At 44.9% G+C, this 14,882-nt stretch overlaps 1 protein-coding gene across 4 annotated transcripts in view; it reads right to left on the bottom strand.

Moving 5' to 3' along the window:
- raraa (retinoic acid receptor, alpha a) overlaps window positions 1–14,882 on the bottom strand; it is a 140,742-nt gene that overhangs the window by 2,609 nt on the left and 123,251 nt on the right. For all 4 annotated transcript variants that reach the window (XM_063481442.1, XM_063481443.1, XM_063481444.1 and 1 more), the window contains 6 exons: window positions 13,150–13,298; window positions 6,051–6,192; window positions 1,142–1,302; window positions 835–1,011; window positions 521–725; window positions 172–330 (listed from right to left, as the gene is read on the bottom strand). In XM_063481442.1, coding sequence (XP_063337512.1) covers window positions 172–330; window positions 521–725; window positions 835–1,011; window positions 1,142–1,302; window positions 6,051–6,192; window positions 13,150–13,298 — 993 coding nt within the window. The remainder of the gene's footprint in view (window positions 1–171; window positions 331–520; window positions 726–834; window positions 1,012–1,141; window positions 1,303–6,050; window positions 6,193–13,149; window positions 13,299–14,882) is intronic.

Raw genomic sequence — 14,882 nt, 5'->3', positions numbered from 1 at the left:
TGCAAGATGGAAAAATGTAAGCTATCAGTGTAAGTTCTGGTAAAACGTACTCATTCATTCATTCATTCTAAAATGGAATATACAAAAGAAAAAGTAGAAATGATCAATTGTACACCTGAGTAACTAACCACTGTAGCACTATACATGTAGAAACACAAGGGAACCACAGACCTTTAGCACTGATGCTTCTAAGATCAGTGATCTTCATCAGCATCTTGGGGAACATGTGCGGTTTGTGGGGCCTCCTCTTCCTTACATAAATCTTCAGCGCCTCCAGAAGGGGTTCCTGCAGGATGTCCACCTTGTCTGCTTCTTCCAAGTCCTGTCGATCTGTAACCAAAAAAAAAAAAAAAAAAAAGCACAGACAAAAGGGTCAGCCAATACTCTCCGACTGTTAGAACCACAGTGGCCACTAGATGGTGCTAAGGAAAAGAGTGCAGCATTGCTACCCCGCTGCTGTTTCTGACACAAACATGACCCAAGCAAGCTTTAAGGGCCTTTTTCTAAAGACCTGCCGTACCTCCACACAGCAAACAGATGGCACTAAGCAGCCCCGTCTCTGCATCATCCATCTCCAGAGGAAGGAGCTGGTTGGCGAAGGCAAAAACCAGATCAGTGAGGGGACCGAAGCCAGCGTTGTGCATCTGGTTTCGGTTTAGCGTAAGTCCATCTGAGAAAGTCATCGTGTCTTGCTCTGGTGTGTAGCGTGTGCAGATCCGCAGTATCTGTGGACAGCAGACAGGCTCGGTTTGTGAAAAAATTCAAACCGAACTTCCAGTTTTATTCATTGAAAACATCTAAGGTAGATGTTTTTTGTGAGTGCGTTATTCGTACCAGGATGTCCAGACAGGCAGCTTTGAGCAGAGTGATCTGGTCGGCGATGGTGAGCGTCGTGAAGCCGGGCAGCTGCTTGGCAAACTCCACTGTCTTGATGATGCACTTGGTGGACAGCTCACTGAACTTGTCCCACAGGTCTACGTCCAAGGACACACGTCGTTCTGAGCTGTTAGTCTGTAAAAATAAAGGAAAAAAATATTTGCAGATCAATTTTATTTCAAAGGCAAAGAAAAAAAAAACCCTCACACTTGAAAAAGGTGAATGAACATAAGGACACACAGACTGTCAGTCTTATGCCACTGACCGTAGTGTATTTGCCCAGCTGGCAGAGGGAGGGGAAAGTATCCTGGTGTGCCTTGCGAACCCTGTCGATCATCTGCTCCGTGTCAGGACTCAGCACGTAGCTCTCTGTGCACTCCTGCTTCTTCTCATCCTTTTTCTTCTTGTTCCGGTCGTTCCTCACCGCTAAAGGGAGGGAAAGAACAGAGAGATTAGTATGCATCTCGAACCCTTTCGACAAAACACAAAGTCTTGGCAAACTTTACATTTAATCTTGTATTCTTTTTCTCTTTAAACACAGCGGTTCATGCAGCAGCATTTCAGATCTATTTCAAGTGTAGTGTACAGTTCATGGAGCTAATTACAGTCTGCACGCATTCCTTTATCAGTAACTCCTGACTGCAGATCGAGGTAAAACTGAGGCGAGTTATAAGCAGGAACGGATCCTCAGTGTGCAGCAAACAGCGGCAGCAAACACATCTTTTCTTATCCGATACTCTAAGATAAATGTTGTGAGACAGCTCCATCCAGGATGGGCTATGATAATGGAGAGGGAGAGAAGGAAAAAAAACATAAAAAAAACCTTGAAATAATCCTCTGTCGTTTCCCTTCGGGCGCTCTGGCTGAGAGTGGTGTGCTCACCCCAAATGACAAAAAACACTAGGCGGCGTGTTTAGCATTGGAATCCCATTATGAGCTCGATCCATTTCTCCCATCCACGTTTGGATGCGGTTTTGCTTCGACTATGTTGTGTGTACGTGTGTGCGCTGAGGCTGGGGTGGGGGTGTGTTGGGTGCGATGGGGTGCTAGTTGATAAATAGTGGTGGGGGATGGAGCTATCCATAAGGCTGACAAATTGCCACAGCTTTCATTAGAGGTCCCAGCTAATCTAATAACATAATATGACAAATATCCTGCCTCTAATGGTTTTAAAAGGGCTCGGCTGCGGAGACCATACCGGGGAGAGAGAGAGAGAGAAAAAACCTTCCAGCTTTTTCTCTCTCTTACTCTCGCATCTCTCTCCCTCTCCTGGTTATACAACACGTTCTCGCTTTCCTAGTCATCCTCTCAGTGCGTCTCATTCTCAGCCAATGCACGCCCTCTCTCATTTTCAAAATGCTTTAAATCATCCACCTTTCCAACTCTATCACTTCTCCAATCTCTACCTCCCCTCAAGGTACCTGCACTCCCCCTCCCCGCCTCCCCCAGCCACTAACCTGAGATCAGATTTTCCTTGTCTTAATACCAACCTTGACCATTAAGGGCAAGAGCGCTCGAGCTGATGGGAGATCAGTGTCTTTTGACAGAGGGGGCCTGGACCAGGGCCAAGGAGGGGGGGGGGGGGGGGGGGGGGGGGGAGGAGCACTACTCTGTGCTGCTGCTCATTCATCAGCCCACAGACAGGCCTCCCTGCCTGGGAGAACAAGAAGGCGAGGAGGAGGGCGGGGGCTGGAAGTCTGATCCGGCATTATGTTATTGCTAAGCACCGCTCACCACAACAAGAAGTGAAGAAGACCCCGCTGCGATCGTGGTAATGCATTATTTTCCAGCATGCACTGGTACTTGCGCAGAAAACGCTGCAGCAAAGAAAGGCCGATGAAGAAGAGTATGCTGTGATGAGGCCGCTTCATAAACTATGTGGGTATAAACACGGAAAACAAAATGTTTTTTTTTTTCATTTCCATTTACTTTAATGAGCTAATTATGACTTAGTTAGGGAAGGAACACCCTGTTTAACAAGCCCTCAGCTTAGGAGGCCGGTTGCATAACACTGTAGTAAGCTGCTGAAGATATTTGGGCCAGCCCTGTTTGTGGAGCTGATTGGGATTCTGTGTCCTGTGTGCAATGAGGGGAGGGGTGGAGGGCTGCAACGCACTCAATGTCCAATTAATTCACAAATAAAAGTGGGGCATCCCTAGTGCCCAGACATTACCCTCGCTGACAAATCGGCAGCACAATCATAAGCCGCACAACACAATTTAATGAAGTCATTAAAGAACTATTAGGCACGACTGGCGATCTGTCATGGCGAATTGCCACATGCAATAACTTGGGGGGAAGGAGGCCTCTGGCAGGGGAGTGCAAATGAAAGAAATACTGCCTTGCCTTGCTTTTCTTTTTTTAAAATATTTATTATTATTATTATTATCATCATCATCCGCGTGTGGATGTGTGTAGATACAAATGTACATTTGAGGTTTGCGTGTCAACTTCTAGCCATGAATCTAAAAAATGTATTATGAGAATATGAATGCTAATGGAGGGACTTGCATCATGGATTGTCCACAGTTGCGCGCTCGTTGCATAAAAAGGATTTACACGAGCCGGTGCGCGGCGTGCACAGAATACTGCGTCGACGCACATGCGCGTGCACGCCCAGCCATCACTCAATCATTCCCTCTCGTAGTGGATTTCGGCTGCGCGCGTGCAACTTAATAGACAATTTCGGTGCCACGGGTGTGCATGCGGGGTTTTTTTGTGCCTGCGTGTTTGTGTCTGTGTACAAGACAGAGGGAGGTGGGCAGACAGGGATAATTCGTGTGAGGAAAATTAAAGCTCTGGCAGCTCGTCCATCACACAGATTAAATTCAATGGAAAGATAAAAATGTCAATGTTACCCCTGCTCCTGCTGCTCGCAGCGCAGAGCCACCGTCGACAGTGATGAAACTTTCCCCCCTCTTTCTCTCTCTTTCTCTGTCCTCCAGCCTCAGTCCTCCCTTCTTTCCCCGACTCCCCCCTCGGCTCTCTCAACTCTAGATTTTCATTCTTGCTCACACCCGGTTCAGTACTCTTCTCTCCCTCTCTCTGCCTTCACCTTTCGTCGCTATCCTGCCTCTCTGGTTGATGTTATCCCCTCTTTGCACGATTCTCCATCATTCTGCGCTTCATCTTATTTTGCTTTTATTACTTTTTCTATCACTGAATAACACCTTCCTCGAGGAAAGGGTGATTACTTTGGGAGAAAAAGGTGGGATACTGTTGAGAGGACTCCAACATGAACGCAACATGGTAGTGAACTGTGATTATATAAAAACAGTTAAAAAGTGGAACTGATTTGCTATAAATACAGCCTTTTACTTGAAACTTCTGCTTCTTGTCCCTTCCCTCCCTCTCTGCTTGAGAATGTACATATTTCTCACAAAATTTAGAGAACAATGTTGCAGCTTTTGAAATCCCTTGGAACAGCTGTTGCTCAGGAATTAAACTAGTTCATAGCTGTCCGCTTCAACCACACACCGTCAGGTTGAAGCTGGCACTAGCCTTTACAGGCGTAACCCTCCGCTTGCTGCCAACGCCCTCCCCGCTCCTCCCGGCTCTGTCTTGTGTGCCACTGCCACCTGGCAGCAGGCATGGCACTGTCATCTGGAGCTGTCTGCCAGCAGACACAAGGTCACCCAGACGTCCCCCGGCACTAGCGGGGGGTCCACCTTCTGCGTGTGTGTTTGACAGGGGAGCGTACGCCGTTCCAAGCGAAGCTGTCGGAGTGTATTTCTGTTACAGGCTTTTTATTCCTACCAGCTTGTGTTTGTCACCTTGTATGCGCATAATTTGTGCATGCGTGCACATGGAATTATGGTGAAGAGTGCACTTTGATGAGCGTGCCCGTTCTCGTGTCTGTGTCCGAGGCGAAGAGAGAGTCCCTGCTGGCCCCAGATGGCCAGTCCCTCCCGCCTCACCACCCCAGACCAGTTCCACTGGCCAATGTCAGCACTGTGTGATATGAAACCTGCAGAACATGAACACACTCCGGAAAAAAAGTATTCAAGTAAAAACCAAAAGCAGCTCAACAAAAGGAGCCTGGAAAACTATAAACCTATAACAATCATACACCCTTCCCTTGAGTCTACTTCAGAAAAGCCCTCTCGCCTGTTCTCTCTCTTATCCAGTACTATACAGTCACCACTAGATGGCTCTCCAACTCCAGTCTGTTGTGTGCTGTGTGCCTTGGTGCCTGTGTGTGTGTGTAAAAGAACTGGCTGCTGTGATCTTTCTAACCATGATTAATGGCCCCATTCAAAGGTAAGGAGCTCAGAGGATAACTTCTTTTACTGTAAGCCACAGTGCTGTGGCGTGGGGAGCGCTCCCTGCACTTTCTGCAGCAGAGAGACGAGGTAAATAGCTCTGGGAAGACAGGAGGCGCAGAGAGATTGAGCAAGGAAAGCTGTACGCAGGAGTGTTTAAACAGGAAGGAGGCATGCTGCACTTTCTGATCACGTGATTTTTATTATGATTTTCAAATCAACACATGCCCAGTTTCAGACCATTAAAAAGTGTTTATCAGAATATAAAAGCATCCCCCTCCTACACACAAGCACTCTCCCTCTCTTTTCTGCTGGGAAGTAAGTACGTGTGTGTGTGTGTCATGTGATCTGGTTGAGGTAAAAACCCTGCTGGCCTCTGTGGTCACACCTCTCCCAATTACTTTATCAAGTCTGACTGCCTGCGTGTATGTGTGTGTTCACACAGCCCCCGGGGGTGCAATGATTGGAGCAGACGCCTGCTCTTTCACTCTCGGCAGGTGAGAACATATTCATCACAGAGGCCTGCCAAGCCTGGCGACACCCTGACTGCTAATGCCAGTCTGCATCACGATTGCATCTCTGCCGCTCGCACATACGGTGGATATTCTTTTCAAATGGAAAAATCGGAACAGCTTTCTGCTTTAATTTGTTTTGATAATCTTGATAAGACTCCACCTATCGAATAGATTATGACATATGTTGTCAGATTGTGCTGGAGGATCGGGATGAATTCTTACGCAATGTTAGCAGAGGAGCAAATGTCAACAAATGCTGCGACTTAAGACTTCCTGCGGTGGCCACAATCATGTCAAAAACCCCGGGATTAAAGAGCTGTGATAAGATCTGTGCTTGTCCCTAAATGCCCTGTGAGGGCAAGGCACTCTGGGTAAAAATGATCACGTTTTTACTCACACTCCTTCGACATCCCGACTTCCAGGCACTTCTGCAACCGACAGTACTGGCAGCGGTTGCGGGTGACTTTGTTGATGATGCAGTTCTTCTCCCGGTGACAAGTGTACACCATGTTTTTCTGAATGCTTCGCCGAAAGAAGCCCTGCGTGACAGAGAGACAGACATGTAAGGTATTGAAGAGACAAGGGGAGGGTGGTGTCAGTGGAATCATGGGTAGAAATATGACTGCCATAGGAAATGGAGCAGTTAGTAGTAAAATTATAAGCAATTTTGCATACTACATGTGTTTAGGCTTCCTCGTCCAAATTGCGCCTTTGTTATGGCATTCGCCTTTTGTCCAGTTCACATTAAGCAAACAATTTAGAAATAAGAAGCAAAAAGAGGCCATGCTGAATACTTAGAAACATCTGCAAATAAAAGGCAAACAACAGCCAAGTCCAGCAGTGGCGTAATCTGTGTGTAATCACGACAGAGATAATGGTCAGTGAACTGTCACCAACTTATGAGGCTGCCCACCTGCTCGGATAAAGCTCAAATGAGAAACGTAAACAATAAACGATTCGGGAGGTTTTTCCAAGTCCAAAGGCTTTTGGGGTAAAAGGCACAGGGTTACTGGGTGTCACATAACCATGGCCTAGTTTAGAGAGCCAGAAATAAGCAATTGTAGATCCAGGCCAAGTGCATATAATTAGAGAGAGAGAGAGAGAGAGAGAGAGAGAGAGAGAGAGAGAGAGAGAGAGAGAGAGAGAGAGACTCTCTCTCTCTCTCTCAACACTTTTAGACTATAGGCTAAAAGTGTTGTGTAAGATAAAAAAAAACTGTGCCCTTATTTTCCTGCATTAAACCAACAGTGTCAAAACAAATATGTAATCCAGCACCATGGGAGATGAGGGAAAAAAAGGATAATGAACTCATTTTTGGTCAGTAGGCTGAAATGGGAGATTTCTGGGGACCACAAACTAGTTTTTGATTGCACAAGCACGAGCAAAACAATATCAGATTTATACGGCATGCACACCAAGAATGTGGTAAGATCATTTTTAACTCCCTAAAAAATTAATTACAAAAAAAAAAAAAAAAGTAAAAACCCTAGCGGTGCAGAGTTCAACCTGAGAGAACCCAGACCATCTCACATGATGTACCTATATATTCCTTAATATGCCCATGCAATAAAAATCAATGTTCACCCATGCAGCCTCACTGCTTAAACATCCCTATCATGTCAGAAAGATAAAGAGAGGTTAATGCAAATTAAGCCCAATTGAGTGAGTATTCAGCAAGCAGGTCTCTGGACAAATGTAATACAGGTCAGTGTCAGTATTGATGCGACGAGGTGGGTCATGTTTTGTGGGTGGGACCAGCTGGGGCGGGTGAGAGGGAGCTGGGGTGGAGTGGGGTAGAGGAGCTGCCAGAGAGCCCCATCCCACGCAGAGGGATTAGCTTTGCTAGCTGACAGATGGCTGATGGATCTAAACCCGCAATTTGTCCTTCCCGGATCACTGGCCTCTTTCTACATCTCCTGTCCTCCCGCCACAGAGTCATTCAGGCTCCTGATAGGGGAACTGTGCGCAGTTTGTCACGTTTGTCATCTGTTTCAACAAGGCACTTTACAGGTGTGGGCGATACTTGTGATTACGTATGATGGACTCCATCTCCGGCTGGAAAAGAAAGCCATTTGGTGCTCAGAAGGTCACCTCGTCAAACCCCTTTCTCCCTGACTTTGTAAGCGCCTCACATCTGTGCTGCAACATGTCAGGTTTTTTTTTTAATTTGAACAAAAAAAAAAAAAAAAAAAAAAAAGGGTGAAAAACACAATTTCCAAATAAAATGTGCATTTTATTGCAATGCTTCCAGCAAATAAACAATGCATTTTCTGCTGCTTTCAGATATTTCCAACCCCCTCTCACCCCCACCCTAACCCTAACCCTGGAAAAGAGCTGTTATCTCACAATAGAATAGCGCAACCTGAGCAAACAATCAAGTGAAAAAGAACAAGGATTGTAGCTTATTTATAGCTGCCGAAGCTGAGGGATAATTCTCCAGTCTTTGTTTGGCGAGTATCATCTCCTCTTTGATCCAATAGTGCCCTGACCCTGACCCCAGGGTCATCAGAGGATTGACCACCGCCTGCAGATACTGCTGAGGCTCAGGTGCCCGCTTGCAGCACCTCCTGATTGGCTGTTGCTGCTGGCTCGTGGGGCAGTCGATTGTTCCTGCCACCACCACCACCACCACCCCCTCCAACTCCTCCTTTTAGGAGTCATTGCTTCCTGTGGCCCTTAAGCCTCTTTTTGTATCACCGCTTAATCCGCCCGGCGACAAGAGCCCTCAGCAGGCCTGTCAGCCACCCTGCAGAGTTCAGTGGAGATGAGGGCGGCAAGAGGAGGGAGAAGGGAGGGAGGCACGCAAAGGACGAGTGAATGGCTCCTAGTGCATTTGTGATTGCCAGTGTCATGTGCTCCTAAATTCCCAGCTGTCTACCTGGTTATGAGCTTCGTGTGCTTGAGATCACGTTCTGCTCTGTGCACGTGTGTGAGGAAATGCTTTACTAAGTGGGATGTAAGGAGTGCCTAGAGTTGGTGAGTTCACAGGGAAGCACAGGAATCTTCTCTGACACGAATATCACACTGCGCCTGGATTAAGAACGCGTTCCAAACCTCCTACTGCGGTCACGGACGTGTGTATATGCAGGCCTGTGCTCTTGCTCCTATTACGAAACAACTATTGCAACAGCCCGCACACTAATAAAGGCTTTGTTTAACAAAAAGAAAAACAGCAAATAGGGGACATTCATCACGGAGAGGTTGGGGTTTTTTGTTGTTGTTTTTTTTGGGAAATAGCCACTTCCCTTGCACTGCAGTGCATACCAGGAAGAAAGAATGCCTGCTTTGCACTGGCATGCCTCAAAGACAAAAACATAAACATGAGGGGGTGGGCATGCATATTTAATGTTTAAGCGTTAATATCTGCAGGGGGAAAAAAAAGAAAAAAAAAAGAAGTGCAATTCTAGTAAGTGTATGCGGGCGATAGAACTTAAACAACAAGAGAATGAGCTGTCTCCAAGCAGCAGAGCTCAATACCCCGCCTCTCCTGCTTCCTCCGTTCGCTGCAGCCCCCAGGAAACGCCTTTGTAGTTTGGCATGCTGCAGCAAAGCAGACGCTGCTAACCCTCAACTTACCCCAGTCTCAGATGAGACACCGTATATATTCTCACGCCTGTAGTGTTGAATTATTGAGTATGCTATGCCAAGTCATCTCCTCTGAAGTGAGAGATGCGGTGAAGGCATGGTGAACTTTTCAAATTATTACTGCAGCTACTGAGTGAGGAAGGCAGCGGTTTGTGAACAGGGATGGGACCAGCAGGTGACAGCGGCTGTCGAACTAATGAGGTTTTAGGAGTTTTAGTGCGATTATGACAACATGTTACTAACCTGATGAATTGTTGTGCTGTTAGGGCAATGAAATTTGAATGGAGCACAGAGGTTTATGTTTTTATTGCCTACCTGTTTGGTAATGCAAAGAAACGCCTAATTAACTACTCCGTCCCCCACCTCTGCCTCAGTCTAACAGTGTCTCCCTCCCTGTATCTACTCAATATATCTGATTATTGACTGAGTACAGCCACTCATTATCCATGCATTCTCTATCTGGTTAATAATCTACCATTCACAGTAACACACCTATTCAGCTGAGAAGGCATGCATGCCAAATTTGCTCGTGGTTTTCTAGATAAAAATTTTATGACCTGAATGCGAAGAGATGAAAGAGCAGAATTTGTATATAACGGAGGTGTTGCAGGGGGAGAGAGGCCGTCGAAAACTGACAGTGAAACCTATCTAGTACGTTACTGCTTTTCATCTGAAACAACTTATTTTGTGCAGAATATCTCATGACTGACTAAAATATCAGTTACATCTCCAGTGCATGAACGCCTTCAAAGGCTGATTGCAATATTGGTTCTGACACAACTGCTCTACAGTCAGAAAGAGCAACACTCCAACCACTAAAGATGTCTTCATCATGTGCTTAATACACCGTTTAGAGTTTTTAACCAACCAAAGGAACTGTATAATAACAGATTCAGTTCGTTAAGGAATAAAAATAATAATAATATTATTAAAAAAAGACCATCCACATTTCAGAATGTTGTAGTATGAATTCTACAGTTGTTTTTTAACACTGCCATCTGAATATGTGAAAAAAACTGCTTTATATTTTCCATTTTTATATCAAAAACCTCTCAGATTAATGCAGATAAAACTGCCTGAGGTGACACAAGGTGTGTTCAAAATCAGTAGTCCCACAGACACACACACTAGAATGAGGTGTGATTTAGCCTCATTATGTATCTTATAACCCTGTTTAATTATTGCCTGTGAGACAATGGGGATACATGTTAAGTGAAAACATTAAAAGCAGATTAAGACTTGGAATAGCCGCATTGTTGCAGCGCATCTTTTGAGATCAAAGTCAGAGCTCATTACATGCCAACAATCGGGGGGGGGGGTGGTTACGCCCACTCAGCTTTGCACCAAGTCTGATATCCACTCTCTGTGCCACAGACAACTAAAACGCATTAAATGTCTAGAAATCCCAACTCGCTAATTTAAAAAAAACAAATTGTATATTCCTGAATTGGTCATTCCTTCTTAATGATAGTTTCACAGGATATCCCTTAGCCACTGAGGTCGTTAGCATCATCAAATTAAAAAAAAACAAAACACAAAAGCATCAACTGTGTTTTTTGGTTTTGGTTTGGAGCTTGCATGTTCTCGACATGCCCGGGTTTTCTCTGTACTTGTCCAAGGTGTACCCCTGCCACCTGCCTTATGACAGCTGGGATAGCCTCCAGCCCCTGTGGCCCTTAACTGAAGATGATGAATGTATAACCAACTGTAGCAGGCAACAAGCTTACTAAATACAGCATACTTAAGTAGCTGTGCATCACCATTATCTGTACATCTGTGGGGGCGAAAACTAGGCATGCACCAAATATGAAATCCAGCAGTTCCTGAAGTTTAATATAAAAATTAGACTGATAGCACATGCTTTCCTTCGTACCAAGAAAACAAAGAAATCTTCGCAATAAATGACGTTTTCAAAGCCTTTTTTTAGCTCCTTGAAAATAAACTGGCGCCTGACACTGGTAAAGGTGCAAAACTGACAGATGCAGGGAAACCTGACGACAACATGTGTGCAGTTCACTGCTGGTGTAATGCTAAGCATCATCCTGTTGTTCAAACTGTTTGCTATTATAATCTGACACCACTCACAAAATGTCATGCACATGCCAATTCTAAATGAAATTATTTCAAATATATTTTAGACATTCACGTATTTAAATGGATTCATACATGTTTTCACATATTCGGATATGGCAGCACACAGTTATGACACTCTTACCCTCATTTGCTTCCAAAACTTAAAACAGTAAAATAAATACATATTCAGATACTCTAGTTCATACATGATAATTACGAAAGCGGTGGCTAGTAAAAATATCAAGAAGAGCAACTACAACATCACCATTCTCGTGCATTCAGACACTGAACATCTTCTGCTGTAAACATGAAACAAAGACAATATTATACTTACATATATTTCCATTACTACTTATCACACAGGTAAGGACATGCAAAAACTAAATTTCATCTTGACCAAAGTGGTGGCTGTAAACTGCTGTCTTTTGCTAAACCATCAGTTAAAAATGCTACTTGTTAATCCTCAAACTACCAGGATTTTCCTTGGAAAGTGGATGGAGAAGCACAATAAGCAGCATTGTTGTTGGCCCAATTTATTTACTCTGCTAAGTATTAACCTGCTTTCCAAATGCAACTGCAATTGGAAAGCCGGGTGTACTTTGTATCACACTCCCAACTTTCCTGTGCTCTCCTCCCTTTGTGCATTCTTTTCCTTACTTTTCCCCTTCCCCCTGTGCTCTGGGGCGCTGACCATCTTTTACTTTTGGTGTCAGTGAGTTCAGCTGTGGCCCCTGTGCCCTAATCGGCTGCCCCTCCAGCCATCCCAGCTTCTCTCTCTCTCTCTCTCTCCTCTTTTTTCTTTTTGCTTCTTCATGCCTTCCAGAGCACAGTCTGCTCTCTCGCTCTCAACCAGCTTAGGCCTCGCAGTCTTTGAATGGTAGCGTCTGCATTTCTACATCCTGCCTGAGTGTGTGCCCTTTAATGTGGACTTTTCTTTTTTCAGTACCAGTTTCCTTTCATTAGGCTACTATCCGTGCACGTATGGAAACAAATACACACTGGCTGAGGAGCCATTGGTCACAACTAGTGCACCACCCTGCCTGTGCCAAACATACAGCATGTTTTAAAGGCGAAGACTTTCACTTTTTTTGATAGCTAGAAGACGACCAGACCGTAAACATAAAATATTAACAGCACGTTAGGTTTGTGAAATGCACACACCGTGCAGATATAAGGTATGCACCTGGCAGTAACATTACATTAGATTCCACAGATCCCTGCTCCTCATCTCTATCCTCCTCCGAGCTTACACAACTCTGGCTCCTTGCCTTGGGAGCAGTGAGATAAAGAAGTCTGTGTGCTCACACTAACAGGAGAGCGTGTACACGTGCACACAGCAGCTATCAACTGATAACAGAACAGATGGGCGTTATGAGGCCTCTTCTGCACCTGTGCAACATGGCTGTATGGATAATGGACAACCGATGCAGACACGTCAGCAAGAAGGCGATAGGAGGAGCAGCAACACTCAAAAAGAAAAAAAAAACCAAAACAGATGACTAGATGACAAAATTTCACATTTTGTTCATGATAAGAGGCACATTTATCATATATGTGTAAAGGCATGAGTTTTCGTATTCTTGATTAGACAGCTCAGTGATAATGTCAGTGATAATTCTCAACACGCATTCAAAGACATTTAAAGTCAACAGAAGAAGAAGAAAAAAAAAAACAGGGGTGTGAAATACTCAAAATGACGTGATTTATCATTTTTATCATGAGCAATAAAGTTTTTTGGGTTTTTTCTTTTTTCTTTCCAGTGGATATCACATGAAAGCAATAAGATTGACAAATATCTTGCTTGCTTGGCAGATTCAGAGGAAGGCCGGGAGTCTCACCTTGCAACCCTCACAGGCGCTGACACCATAGTGGTACCCTGAGGACTTGTCCTGGCACACAAAGCAGGGCTTGTAGACGCGGGGTGGAGGGGGAGGCGAGGGCGGGCTTGGCACTATCTCCTCTGAGCTGGTACTCTGGGTCTCTATTGCTGTGGAGAGGAAAGAGCAACAAGAGAAAAAGGTTAGTGGACGCTGCCAGATGGAGCTCCAGCACACTAGCAATAATCAATGAGTGGGATAAACGCATAATCTCATGTAGACACTCACACAGATCTTAAACAATCCAGTGCAAACAACCAGAAGGGGGAACACTCTCAATTTCAAGTGTTTTCAGATCAGCCACAGGAAAGATGCCTTCAAAGAACAAACACTCTTGCACACACAGAGGGAGCACAAATGAATCCACCCCTCTACAACATTCTTATTTACAGCTGAATACGTGGTTTCTCTGCCTCTGTTTGGACATTACAGCAGGGGGTTACATCGGAAGCGGGGTTCAAAGGCAGGTTTTCTCCAGGCAACCTCGAGTTGTGCCTTTTAAATTGCGTGCTCTTTGTAAGTGCTTCAAAATATAAAAAGGATAAAGGGTACACGCTGTACTAGTCAAGAGAAACAAGCTGATTCTCACCAACCAAGACAGGTCTTTGAAACTCCACTACCCCACACAAGCTTATTTAATATCACACAGGTAAACATGAGGTTAATTACTAAAGGGTGAAATGACAAACCAAAGAGCAGTAAGGTCGTATATCAGGTGTATCAAGTTATTCCAAAGTACATTTGGTGTCTTATTGTAGCATTTCTAAAAAAAAGTCCCTTCATTCTTATTTTGGAAGTTCAGTCACTTCTGACCAGGTATCTCTGGTCGGCACGCTGACCAGGTTGCTTTGGTGACTGTTATCCACAACATTTAGCTGCTTCACTGGCGCCTCGTCCAGCAGTCGGACGTAGTCCAACTCCGCAGACTTGGGACTGCAGGTGGCGAAGGTAATCCTCCTTCCACATTGGTTATCAGCTGCGAGCTTGATGTGCTACTCTAAACAGAACCAGCAGCAGGTGGATAATAGATTCATGAACCACTACACCGAGCTCATTGAGGCAAGAATACAGAAACGTGGACCGGGGGCCAGTTCGGCTATAAAAGGGAGATGCACTGAAGAGGCAAGACAATCGCTCTGCACCCTTATTTATTTGTCACAAAGAATAAGCACCACCTTATAAATTGTATAAATGTGTGCGGCGGAGTCTCTGTTTGAGTGAATGACACACACACACACACACACACACACACACAGCATGTATCCTGTCATATCATTTGTGCATGTACATGGTAAACAAAGCGACCAAGGATTATACAGAAGTAACCTCCCTTCATGTAACACTGTACTGGACGTTGGCCTCAATGTTTTGTGTATTACAAAACACAGCGCTTCCATTAGATATAACAACACACATTCACAGCAAAGACCTTCACCCTGTGACTTATAAATGAAGCCTGTGATCCAGCAGCGTGTTCTACTTGTCATACCGACGCCAGAAAATAAGCCACAAACTCATCAAACACACGACTGACGGAGCAGACTGGAGCTTTAGAATCTCATGCTATGGCACTCAAAGCAGGTTCAGGTTCATGACATGCAGGTGTGCACCCTTTTAACCCACATTGCTCCACCCAGCATCATCAGCTTAACAGAGAGAGAGAGTGTGCGTTGGCAAGAGGCTTAGGAGTTACC

The sequence above is a fragment of the Pelmatolapia mariae genome, linkage group LG8, assembly GCF_036321145.2.
Source record: "Pelmatolapia mariae isolate MD_Pm_ZW linkage group LG8, Pm_UMD_F_2, whole genome shotgun sequence".
NCBI classification, from domain to species: Eukaryota; Metazoa; Chordata; class Actinopteri; order Cichliformes; family Cichlidae; genus Pelmatolapia; species Pelmatolapia mariae.
The sequence above is the reverse complement of the archived record's forward strand: the minus strand, read 5'-3'. Positions and strand labels throughout refer to the sequence as shown.